At 40.0% G+C, this 13,135-nt stretch overlaps 1 protein-coding gene across 7 annotated transcripts in view; it reads right to left on the bottom strand.

Moving 5' to 3' along the window:
• The window catches only part of GLI3 (GLI family zinc finger 3), a 242,973-nt gene that overhangs the window by 37,876 nt on the left and 191,962 nt on the right, over positions 1–13,135 (bottom strand). For 5 of the 7 annotated variants that reach the window (XM_043540549.1, XM_043540551.1, XM_027821215.3 and 2 more), the window contains 3 exons: positions 8,017–8,233; positions 6,349–6,465; positions 4,690–4,830 (listed from right to left, as the gene is read on the bottom strand). In XM_043540549.1, the coding sequence (XP_043396484.1) occupies positions 4,690–4,830; positions 6,349–6,465; positions 8,017–8,233 (475 nt within the window). The remainder of the gene's footprint in view (positions 1–4,689; positions 4,831–6,348; positions 6,466–8,016; positions 8,234–13,135) is intronic. The other 2 variants (XM_043540552.1, XM_007058720.4) reach the window with 1 other exon arrangement.

Genomic DNA, 13,135 nt, shown 5'->3' with positions numbered 1-13,135 from the left:
TCTGTCTTTTACTTAAATATGGAGTTTCCTCGAAAACTACAGTGGTCTCATGCAGAGTAGCCAATATTCAGTCCTGCCCCAGTGGCACGTTTACAGTTCCAATTTAAAAATGTTAAAGCTCTCTCCTTTCTGTAAAATATGTGAAATTTATGGAGCACATGGTAGAATGGTGTGACACAGAGGTTTTATTGGCAAAAAGAAAAGGAGTACTAGTGGCACCTTAGAGACTAACCAATTTATTTGTACTTGTTTGTGAAGACTTGCATAACTCACTCATGCATGAGTCACACAGCTATTACAAACTCATGCCAATAAAAGGACATTCTTTGTAGAGGTCTGAACAGCGTCTAATACAATGGAATCCCAATCCTGATTGGGCCTCCAGCTGCTACCTCAAGATAAATATTAAATAAGAATTAATATAACTCACACTACACAACTACGTATTCTATCTTACCCTAATTTGCATGGACACACACTGCACACAATGTCAGAACCTCAGAGGGGGAACATCTGCATTTGACCAGCAGTCTTTAATAAAAGCAATATAACATTAAAGACATAGGAGGAGATTTTCAAAAGTCCAAATTAGGGCTGTCAAGCGATTAAAAAATTAATCACGATTAATCACACTGTTAAACAACAGTAGAATACCATTAATTTTAAATATTTTTTGATGTTTACTACATTTTCAAATATATTAATTTCAATTACAACACAGAATACAAAGTGTACAGTGCTCACTTTATATTTATTTTTGATTACAAATATTTGCACTGTAAAAAAACAAAAAAAATATTTTTCAATTCACCTCATACAAGTACTGTAGTGCAATTTCTTTATCATGAAAGTTGAACTTACAGATGTAGAATTATGTACAAAAAAACCTGCATTCAAGAATAAAACAATGTAAAACTTTAGAGCCTACAAGTCCACTCAGTCCTACTTCTTGGTCAGCCAATCACTCAGACAAACAAGGTTGGTTACAATTTGCAGGAGATAATCCTGCCCGCTTCTTGTTTACAATGTCACCTAAAAATGAGAACAGGCATTCGCATGGCACTGTTGTAGCTGTCGTTGCAAGATATTTATGTGCCAGATGCGCTAAAGATTCATATGTCCCTTCATGCTTCAACCACCATTACAGAGGACATGCTTCCATGCTGATGATGGTTTCTGCTCAATAACTATCCAATGCAGTGCGGACCGACGCATGGTCATTTTCATCATCTGAGTCAGATGCTACCAGCAGAAGTTTGATTTTCTTTTTTGGTGGTTCGGGTTCTGTAGTTCCTGCATCAGAGTGTTGCTCTTTTAAGACTTCTGAAAGCATGCTCCACACCTCGTCCCTCTCAGATTTTGGAAGGCACTTCACATTTTTAAACCTCGGGTCAAGTGCTGTAGCTATTTTTAGAAATCTCACATCGGTACCTTATTTGCGTTTTGTCAAATCCGCTGTGAAAGTGTTCTTAAAACAAACATGTGCTGGGTCATCATCCGAGACTGCTAGCACATGAAATATTCGGCAGAATGCGGGTAAAACAGAGCAGGAGACATACAGTTCTCCCCCCAAGGAGTACAGTCACAAATTTAACTGATGCATTATTTTTTTAACGAGCATCATCAGCATGGAAGCATGTCCTCTGGAATGGTGGCCGAAGTATGAAGGGGCATACGAATGTTTAGCATATCTGGCATGTAAATACCTTGCAACACTGGCTACAAAAGTGCCATGCAAATGCCTGTTCTCACTTTCAGGTGACATTGTAAATAAGAAGCAGGCAGCAGTATCTCCCGTCAATGTAAACAAACTTCTTTGTCTTAGCGATTGGCAGAATAAGAAGTAGGACTGAATGGACTTGTAGGCTCTAAAGTTTTAGACTTTGTTTTTGAGTGCAGTTATGTAACCAAAAAAAAATGTGCATTTGTAAGTTACACTTTCACGATAAAGAGATTGCACTTCAGTACTTATATGAGATGAACTGAAAAATACTATTTCTTTTGTTTATCATTTTTACAGTGCATATATTTGTAATAAAAAATAATAATATAAAGTGAGCACTGTGCACTTTGTATTCTGTGTTGTAACTGAAATCAATATTGAAAATGTAGAAAAACATCCACAAATATTTAATAAATTTCAATTGGTATTCTACTGTTAAATGTGTGATTAATCATCGTTAATTTTTTTAATCGCGATTAATTTTTTTGAGTTAATCGTGTGAGGTAACTGCGATTAATTGACAGCCCTAGTCCAAATGCTAATTAGGTACCTAACTCCTTCAGTGGGAATTAAGCACATAAATGCAATTTGCACCTTTGAAAATCTCCTCCTGTCATTAATATACTGTTTTTATTAAATGCTGTTGGCCAAATTCCCAGTTGTAAGTATTTATTATATCCGTTACAGAAGTGCTTAGAACCCGCAGAGATCTGGGTCCCATTGTGCTACGTGCTGTCTGTACACATAGTAGGAGCCAGTTTCTATTCCAAAGAGCTCACAATCTAAGAGAGACAAAAGGTGGGACACAGAGGCTCACGGAGGTGAAGGGCCAGATTTTCTAAAGTATTAGGCGCCTAAAAACCTTTGAAAATCTGATAGCAGATCAATGCCAGAGTCAGGAATAGGCTCCCAGGTCAGTGCTCTAGCCATTGGATCAGGCTGACTCTTGTAGTTTGATTTGTACTACTTTGAAGTGGCAGTTATCATTATTATTTACTATTATTGCTCTTATTATTTCACTTGTGTTGAGAGGCCCCAATCAGAATTGGGGCCTTGTTGTACTAAGCATGTCCAAACACATATGAAGACACAGTCCCTGCCACAGAGAACTTTTTTCTTTGTAATGCTGTGAGGTCCCATATTAAATACTAGCATCGCTTTCAAATATAAGAAACATTCTATTTCCATGTAATTCTTGCTGCTGTCTCTTACCAATGTAAGGGGTCCCTCTGCAAATCAGGTCAGTAACAATCTCCACTTTTAAAATCTCACATTGCAGTGCCATTTAATACTATAATATGTTAGCTATATGACATGCACAGCAGAGTTCAATTAGATTGTATGTCTACAATTTCAACTTTCCTCCTTTTTCACTACCAAAGGCATTTTTAGTCTGCCTTTCTCTTTTAGTTCTAACATTTTGGTGGAAATGATTCATCATCAACACTGGATCATTTCTGAATATTTAGAAACATTTTCCAAGCATCCTAATACTTCAATCTTGCAATCATTAGCATATATCAGGAATAATGCTTCCCGCAGCCCCCATTGGCTGGAATGGAGAACCGTGGCCAGTGGGAGCTGCGATCGGCTGAACCTGTGGACACTGCAGGAAAACAAACCGACCCGGCCCGCAGGATTGGGCCCTAATTTTCTAAATTCAAAGTCTTTGTGGCTTCTGTTGAAATAGTTGCTCTTCATTAAAAAAAAAATATTACCCCTCTGCTCAAAAATAATTCACACGGTCTCCAAAAAAAAAAAATCCCATTACACTTGTGTAAAAATGTGAAAATATAATGTCACTGAAATAAATTTACTTTTGAACTACTTGGCATATTCTAATCTGTGATACAGCAATAATTTCTGCATCACAAATTTGTTACTGTTAAATATGTCTTGACGGGAAATTGTTAACGCAGCCTTAGTCCCACTGGGCAATATCGTCAGCCAGTGTAGATGGGCACCAGCGGACAGTCTGACCTATAGTGCTCTAGAATGTATTAAAAAAACATGAAAAAATGTACATTTATCAACAGGTTTATTTTAATACTATAGGCCCGATAAAGGAATGAATTATGCATTATACACAGCCCTGTGTATGGTGTTTTTTCACAAAACATCAAGGTTTTGATGCTCTGTTCTCTTCAACTGATAACATTGGTATGCATCTCTATCCCCAGTCAGGGCACAGGAGATCATTTTTTAAAAGTTCATCATTAAAATAGTTCTACTATTTGGCTATTTGATTATTTAACAGAGGTACAGTCAATAGAGTTGCCATGGGCTAGCAATAGGGGAAGAGTGTGTTTGCTAAGAGATATTCTTATACTTGATGGTGCAATATTTCGCCAAGTATACTACACAGTTGTAAACAATGCAAAAAAAAAAAAATGTTGGTGGGGGGTGTGTGTGTGACTAACCTTTGACCTGGAATGAATAAGGCTACAAGATTTGCCTTAATTCAAGGGACTGCAGTAACCCAGTTTATACATATCCAGCCAAGTAATCCACCTCAGTGCACATACTACAGTAAATTGATACATAAAATAAACTGTAAATCCTTAGGGGGAGGGAAGAATTTCCCCTTCTCCTCTTTCTATTGTTATAATCCCTTTAGGAAAAAAAATCAAACTTGGGTAAAGGTTAATAATAATTCATGTCCAGCTTACTATTACTCAATAACTATCAAAGTCTCTAACTCAAAATAGTGTTTGCTGGCTTACAGGATCAGAGCCATTACACTCTCTATTGAAGACTTTATTGAATTTTACACTAAGCTTTAGCTGACTGAACAGGTCAAGCACTCTGGCTCACAGTTTTCTTTATTCTCAGAAACTCATAAACCCTTCTCCAGTTTGCAACGCTGTTAGCTAAGAAACTTGACTCAGCACAGGGTCAGAGAACCTGACCCCCATGAAAAAGGTCACATAGTTTTAAAACCCAGTTCCTGAATACCATTAACTTACATGCACTAGCTGTTCCTGCGTGTCAAACTCTCGTGAACAGCCTTCCCAATGGCAGTTCGTCTCATAGACCACTTCGGGCTCCTGCTTGCTTTCATCTTTGTCCCCTTCCTCCTTTACAAGGGTCATTCCTTCTGGCTGTTCCTGGGGGAAAAAATAACAAAAAACAATCCAGGTGTGAAGAGAGGTGAGAAGAAACTCTGATAAAGAGGGGGAAGAAAGATGAATTACTTCAAAATTAAAGGAAAGGTACAGTAAGAAAAGCCCAATTTAGATTAATTTATTCTTGATTCAGCTCATTACCCACGTACATGTAAAACACAGAAGCCCTGAGTGGGCCTTGTAAACCAGACAGTGGAGATGGGCTATTTCTCTAAGAGCTGGTTCCCTATTTTAACAATAAATTTTCCAGAAGTATCCAGTGCAGATCATTTCTGCAGGAACCTCCTCACATGGTGCCTTATTATACAAACTGATAGAAGAGGAAAAGAGAAAAGGCAGATCATGTCCCGAATTATTCAAACCTGCTGGCATTCGATATCAATGAGAGGTGGAAGAGGGTTAGGGGAAGAAGGGAGGTGAAGGGTCAAAACTTCTTAATAAAAATAACTGGAAGTCACAATGAAATAAATTAAAATAAAATCATAAAGGGCCTGTTTCTAATACTTGGATTAATTATATGGGTTGTCCCAATTGTTTCAGTGAGATTATGACTGAGTGAGATATTATTCAGTATGAGTAAGGGTATCAAAATTGGGATCAGATACTATGGCTGCGCTTGCAAGCAAGATCATCAGTCTAAAATGTACTTCAATTCTGAATCCCGTAATAGGCTCGGAATGTGAAACTTCTTCCAGAATTAGACTGATAATTTTCAGGATACTTGATGGATGCATTTGGTTTTTTCCCAGAACGTGTGTATGTGTGTGGTTGTATAGGTTCAGTTCCTAGCAGAGCCCCATTCTGCCCAGCTTGCTATTTGCTCAGGCTAAGAGTCAGATGTTAGGAGTCTTTCTGAACATTTGTTTCAGATTATGAAGACATGCTATTTTCTACTTCAGACCCCCAAGTAGGATTTAGATGGACTTTGGTTTTGGTTTTATGGATTCAGTGAAAAGACTGAGGACCTGATTCTGATCTCGCCAACCTTGGTGTAAATCAGAAGTAACTCTATCAAAGTCAGAGAGTTATGCTGGTGAAAAAGCATCGCAAATGAGATCAGAATCATATGCTGAAGCCCTGAATCTGCAAAACACTGAAGCACATGCAAAGCCCAGTTGAAGTCAATGAGATTTAAGCATGTGCGTAACTTTAAGCATGTGCTTAAATACTCTGCTGAAGCAGGGCCTAAGTGCCTCAGGTTCACCTTTTATCACCAAATACACCACAGCAAACAGAGGATTGAAAACTCCTCTAAAGACATACACAGATGCAAGTCTCTCCCCACCTCCTCCCCCAGCAAAAATATAAAACAAACCAGGTCATAACTGTTCACATTTGATTCTATAATCATCCCTTGGTATTATGGACTGATGCAGTGTGTGTGTGCATCCATGTATGCTAGGCCAAGGGCCACAAAGCCTTAAAACGTGCTACAGATAAGATGTGCCTTCTGTCCGGCAGTGAGATGAAAGTCTGATTAATGAAACCTGCATGCTGTACCTGCATGTTTCCTGCACCTGGACTGGGGAGGTCCTCATCTGGTTTTATCTTGGAACGCTTGTTGTGCATTGGATCCCCGGTGCTGCTCACTGCAGATTCACTTGTGGGTTTATTCTGCTGCAGATATTGTTCCCCCAAAAGACAAAATTAGAGTGTGATAAATACACAGCGCTCCAAACGGAAATATGCAGCATCCGCTAAACAACTTTATTTGGAGATGCTACATTGTTAATTATATTGGCTATTGCCATTATACTGTATTCAATTACATAGCATTAACTTGCAGAATAGCTGCATCATTCAAACGTGTAATGGAGAGGGGGAAAAATATAAGTGAATACACTCTGTGTAATTCATTATTATAAATCATTGTTGCTTTTGTCAGGATGGGGAAGGGTAATAAGGCGTCAATATTCCACGCAATTAGGACTTCAAAAGGTGATTACCATTTTGAAATGTGAGATCACTGTGCATTAGCTGCAATTAACATGAGAAAAAGGAAAGTTTACTTACAAGAAGGGCTATATATTTTATTTTACATCTGTAGATAGAATCTCAGCATTTTTCTGAGACTTATAGTGGTGGAATAAGGAGAAGATCTGAGAGCTAATACAAAACCATAGGCCAAAAAATCTTGGGAGAAACTCCTGGCTCCACTGTAGTCAATAGCAAAACTTCCATTGATATTTCTGGGGCCAGCATTTCACCTCTTGTATCTCAGGCTGTTCTCAAGGCTGGCCTTAGAGAAAATGGCCCCTGGCCCACACTGCATCTCTCCCATTGCCACAAGCTCCCTTCCGCAGCCTCATATCCCAGGCCCTCCCCACGCCTTGTCTCTTGACGACGGCACCTCCCTGACCACAATGTCCTGGGAAGTGGCTCATGTTGCCCACCCGTAAGGCTGGCCTTGGCTGTTCTGAATGCTAGCACCTGCAAGTAGATCTGCTGGGTGCATCTCTGAACCTGCCTGAAGCCCCATTAAAATCAACGGGGGCTCTGCAGGGATTTGTCCAGATCCACTTGCAGGAATTAGCTCCAAGTTTTGCAGCAGCCAGTACAACAAGGAACCAATCTTAGGCCATGCTAAAAACAAATAATGATTAACAACGACAACATAAACCATAATGAATCCAAAATATCAACCTGATTCACTACTGCACTCCTCCAGTTATGTGTCAGTGCAACTACAATGATGAATCCAGGTCCAGTGAATCAAACTCTGCACGAATCAGTAAAAACCTTAAGTAATCAGTGGAGTTTCTCTGGATTTACACTGTGCAGCAGAGTAGAATGTCACCCTACATCTGTATAGTCATTATATTTAGCCTGATTTGGGAATGAGCAGTTCCTATCTTTAAAACGCTGTGGTTTCCTACATGCTTTCCCTCCTCCCCCACTCCCCACCTGGATTAAGTTGTCTGATTCAGGAGAGACAGTTGGGAACAAGGAGTCACTGAAATATTTATGAGGGACAGAAAGCATTCTACCAATCAGAAATCACAGATACACTCCTGTGATTTATAATAAAGGACTGCAAACGCCATAGCCGCAAGAAAGTTGTTATCCAAGGTTCTCAGTGACTGTAGTGATTAATTGCTAACATGACAATGTGATTTGTTTTATTTTTTACATTAACAAGGTGCAAAGGTTTCTTTTGTTTGCTCTCACCTGCGTGGACTCGGAAGGACCAGAGCTGACCTGGACAGGGTTCAGGACACTAGGGATGCCTGGGATAGGTCTCTGGGTAGGAAAAGTTGGGGCAGGATGGATGAGTGGAGGGCTGTGTCCAAAGGCCGAACCTAGGGTTTGCTGACGACTTATAATTTGCTGATGCATTTGCTGGAGGGATACCGGTGTGGGAGGGTAAGTGAAACTCAGAGCAGGACTGAATTTAGGAGGAAAAACAAACAAAAAAGAGATAAGGACCATTGTTGTGTTGAGTTGTACAGGTAGTTTACATTTCCAGCTATTAAAGTAGCATAGACAAAAAGCTATCCCTTTCCCTCTCATTCTCCTCCCCCTTTCTCCCTCCCCCAACAAATGACAAACATTGCTATTAAATCCAAATCTGGGTTAAATTGATTACTGAGAGCAAAAATGATATTATAGCAAAATATCATGTTTCTACTCTTCTATTAAAAAGACTCCCATTTACCAACAATACACACAAAGCTGCCTGAAATAAAATTCAGGAAATCGGAAATAAGAGGCAAGCAGCTCAATAACAGCTATTTATTACAATAACAAACTTTATATAAAGAAAAAGAATGGGCGATTACATGTTTGCTAGTACTTTTATTGATAAGTAGCTCTGTATGTTCTCGTGTATGAAGCAATTCCTTTCATGCTATGCGCGTTCATATGTCTCCAGATCTTATTACAAGAGGAGAGAAAATCAATTGGTTAAATGTGGTTTGAACAACATGCTTGTCATATCACTCATTTGTTTGTAAAGATGGAAAGCTCAGTTCATCCAGAATGTCACCTAAAGAATTTCCATCAGTGCCGTTTGGTTACAGAAATTGATGGATTAACCTTTCCCCTCTGAAATTGGTGATCAATGTTTTTCAATGTAGAAATATTCCAATGGGAAAGCACTTCTCCCTCTTCTAGTTAAACAACACTAAATGTCTATTAAAGCCCATTATGCATGCTAATACCTGTCATCACTTCATTACCCCGCTGTATTTCCCAGACTAGTGTGAGTTCTGAGGAAATTACACAGCAGTCTAAAGACCTCTCTACTAGTAGGTAGTGCCAAATCATTGTTTTTGTGCCATGCTTTAGAAATGAATTGTTTGGAGCTAAATCCTCTGACAAGGCCATGGGACAGTCTTGCAAGCATTTGCCAATAGCTTACAATCACACTGGCCAAAAAAAAAAGAGAAAAAGTGTATTCACAAAAAATGTATTTTTTATTTTTTTTCTCTCTCTTAAAAAGAATCAATTAAAAGATCCTGGCAAATTAAAAACATATGGACACGTGCGTGTACAAAAAAATAATAACTTGCAAGAATCGAGGTTTCTTGTAATGTCAAAGGTGGTTTTAATGCAAATTTAAAGTCTGGAGTCTTAATTACTGTTACTGTTAAGCACATTAACTGAAAACATTGAGATAAAAAATAATTCAAATCATTTCAACCATTTTAAGTAATAATTCTACAGATAGCCTGTGTTCATTAATCTGACTATACATTTTGTCTGTTTGACTACAATCCATAAAGAGACGGCTTCAACGTGATTACATTACTATTATTCCTGGTGAGAACTCCGCATTACAATAGTCTGCCCATTTAGGACAGAATATCATTAAGAATACCCTGGGAGAATTTTACCAGTCTTTGAGGAACTCTCTTTTCATTTTGCATTGTATTCTTTTAATAAAGGGAGGCAGGAATGTAGTGAAAACAGTAATTGTTCACAGCAAGAGTTAGGGAGAAATCAGTAATAATATTCAGTTATTGCAGCCCTACAGTCCTTGCCAGTGTTCCTGTAAGCAACCATGAATGATTACAGCACGACTTAGCTAAGGTAGCCACTATGGATGATTGATAGGACATTAATCAAAAGATGCATATCAGGCTCAGAATTTGTTCACAAGCTTTCTTCTAATAGCTGATTTCATGTTCACTGAGCTCTATGCCAGTTTGTTCAATTTATTCTTCAGTGTACAAGCCATTCATCAAAGAACACAATGATTTAACACCCCTTTTCCCTTTTAGTGAACACACATTACTAAGTGTAACTACACTGTTCTGTTCATTAAAAATAACATACAATTACAACGTCACACACCAGTCTGAAACAGCAGTCGTGTAGCCCTACTAAGCATTTATGTTTCTATAGATACTACAGATTAATCAGGTGGAGGTCCGAAGTCACACGTAATCCAAAATTTAGGTGGTACAGTCCCAAGGATGCTACCCAGTTCTTCTGGGTCAACAAATATAATACTCAAATAATGTGAATTAAGTGCTTGGTATTTTATTCCTGGTGTGTTCTGGGAATAAATTATAATATTTACTTAACATGTAGGGACACAAATGGCTTGATCCTCTTCTCACTTGCACCAGTTCAAATAAAAATTAACTTCAATAGGAGCTGCAGGTGGTCAGCACATTTGAAAATCCAGCCACTTAGGTGTTCAAATATAAATTTAGGAACCTAACTTTAGGCACTCGGGTTTGAAAACTTTGGCCACTATACGTTAGGTCCTACATACTAAAAAAAAGTGATATTAGTTTTAATCCACAAGATATTAAGGGCTAAAATCTGTTCTTAAAAACTTATATGTTACTGCCTTTGACACACGGTCATCTCCGACCTAGAGTGAAATTTAGCCCTAAAAGGAATGGTGCATAAAAGATCTCTTACAATCAGTTCTTTTGGACAGCCTGCAATCCAAACAGAGATTCCTTTGATGAGGTAGTATGGCTGTTGTGATATCAGTGCCTTGAGACACCGGCAGTGGAATGTCAAGGTTGGACCTTTGGATCTGGATCTTTGCGGGATAGTAAAGAAACTGCAAGACCACCACTAGCGAGCTCTACTTGCACTCAGTGCTCCTGAGCAACTTGTTCACTTATACTTATTGGAGCTCAGCGAATAACATTTGTAATATTCTCGACTTAATCCCGCCAAAGAGAGGCACACGCACTGAAGAAGGACCTTCTCTTAGCCAACGATTACCACGTTCCACTCCCCATTTCACATACATGAAAACAACACAAACATTGTATCTTACTTCCAACTTTAAGATGCCTTTTAAACTAATGGACTCCCAACGGTTTGTTGCACGCAGTCAGACAGTGCTGCTATATTTTATATTGGTGCTCCCCAATACAATAATATTAAAAATAATACCACCTAGCTCTTATGTGGCGCTTTTCATCAGTAGATCTCATGATGGAAATGGGCACTTTAAAAAGGAAACAGGAGATGTGTTATATGCTTTTTTCTCCCAAGTACAATTCAAAGATGGCCCTAGCTGCCACCCACCAGTAAGATGAATGAAAATGATAAACCCTAGCCTACAGAGATGTTCTCTTTCTTCGCATCTGCTTTGAGTAACCCACACGTTATCAAAGAGAAGGCTTTATTCCTACATCCATGCAACTGTAAAATATCCAGCATGAATAATGCAAATGACTTACAATGGCCACCATGTTGTCCCATAAGACCCTCTGTATTCACCCCACTTTCTTCAAATAGAGGGCATGACTTACTGACTTAACTCTTTCACAGCAATATACTTGGCATTTCAAAGTTGTGCGCTAGATTACAAGTTGGACAGACAACTAGCAGCATGGCAGACAAAACAGACTCTTTTCCCATCTTCGTAGGAAGTGGTGTATATTGGAAGGTAGCAATAGCATAAGAAGCTCTAAAAAAAACTCAGCAGGGGAGTGAGGCTGGAAAGAGGAAGAATCCTTGTCTCTGTATTTTCTCCCTTTTATTCAGTACCTTACTGCAAGAACTGAGAATAAGATATCATGATTTTCATGTGCTGCCTGACAACACATATTCCACCCAGTGGCAGAAGAACACAAAGATGGGCCCCAGTGCAGGTTTTTATTGTGGAATTTCTCCCTGAAATTCGAATTATACAGCTCAAACATGGCAATTCAACTGTTCAGGACTTCATAACGTTTCATTCTCAAAATGTTAAACTGTTTCACATAAGCTACAAGACCATAAAACACTAAAGTTTTCTACTCACATATTTGATCCCCCCATAAGAGTCCAGCAGGAGAGTGGAGGTATCAGAACTAAGATTCCAGACTCTCCAGCCATATATGAACAACTGGGGACCCCCCACCAGCAACTGGGAGGAGGGGTGTTGAGCCAAGACCCCCCCAAAAACACACACACACACATACCCACAGCTCATGGGAAAGAGGTGGAGGGGGTGCAATCCGCAGGCCTGGAGGTGAAGTGTGGGGATTGGGGAGGCTGGTGGTTTGGTGAGGAAGGAGTTGGGAGTTCTGGGAAGGAACCAGAGGGCAGAAGGGTGTAGGGGTTCAGTGTGAGACTGGAGGAATGATATAAGGACAGCGGACTCTGGGGGAAGGGGCAGAAATCTGAAGGCCCCAAAAACAAACAGCCCAGACAGCAAGCCCATGAGGGGCAGAGGGTAAAGTGGGGGGCTGGAGGAAGTGGTTGGGGACAGAAGGGGTTGGGGATATGTGGCTGGCGTGAGAAAACTGGAATCGCACAGCTGTGGGGAAGGGTAAATCGGAGAGGAGCTGGAGAGGGCACACAGGAAGTATGGGAGATGTGGTGTTGCCAGGCTGTGGGGTGGGGATACATCAAGGGGTGGTGCTTATGAGAGAACATGACACCAATCACTCTCTCCTGGCTCCTATCCCACGGGGCTGGCTGGGCTCAGCTTCCCACTCAGGGCATCACCACCTCCAGGGTTGCAGTGGCACTTGGGTTTGCCCCAGCCCCTCTGAGGGTGTGCAGGCTGGGCCAAATCTGTGGGAGTGGTGTTGCACGGGGTCATCCCCCCCACCCCCAAGTGCATGGGGTCACAGTACCACTCAAATTTGACCAATTAGTTAGTGAGGCAGCATATGAAGAAGGGGTATCAATTAGCTAGTAGATCTCAGTGGAACAACTCAAAAATGGCAACCTCTATAGAGCCATGAAGTTGACATCCTAACTAGCTCACACTCCTGCCTCAGAACAATTCTCTCCAACTGTTTCTGAAGACCACTTATTAGACAAGATGACCTGGCTGGGCTCAAGGTCGCCTTTACATAAGATGCTGTCAACAGGAGGGTTT

This window comes from Chelonia mydas, chromosome 2 (genome assembly GCF_015237465.2).
Source record: "Chelonia mydas isolate rCheMyd1 chromosome 2, rCheMyd1.pri.v2, whole genome shotgun sequence".
Lineage (NCBI taxonomy): Eukaryota > Metazoa > Chordata > Testudines > Cheloniidae > Chelonia > Chelonia mydas.
The sequence above is the reverse complement of the archived record's forward strand: the minus strand, read 5'-3'. Positions and strand labels throughout refer to the sequence as shown.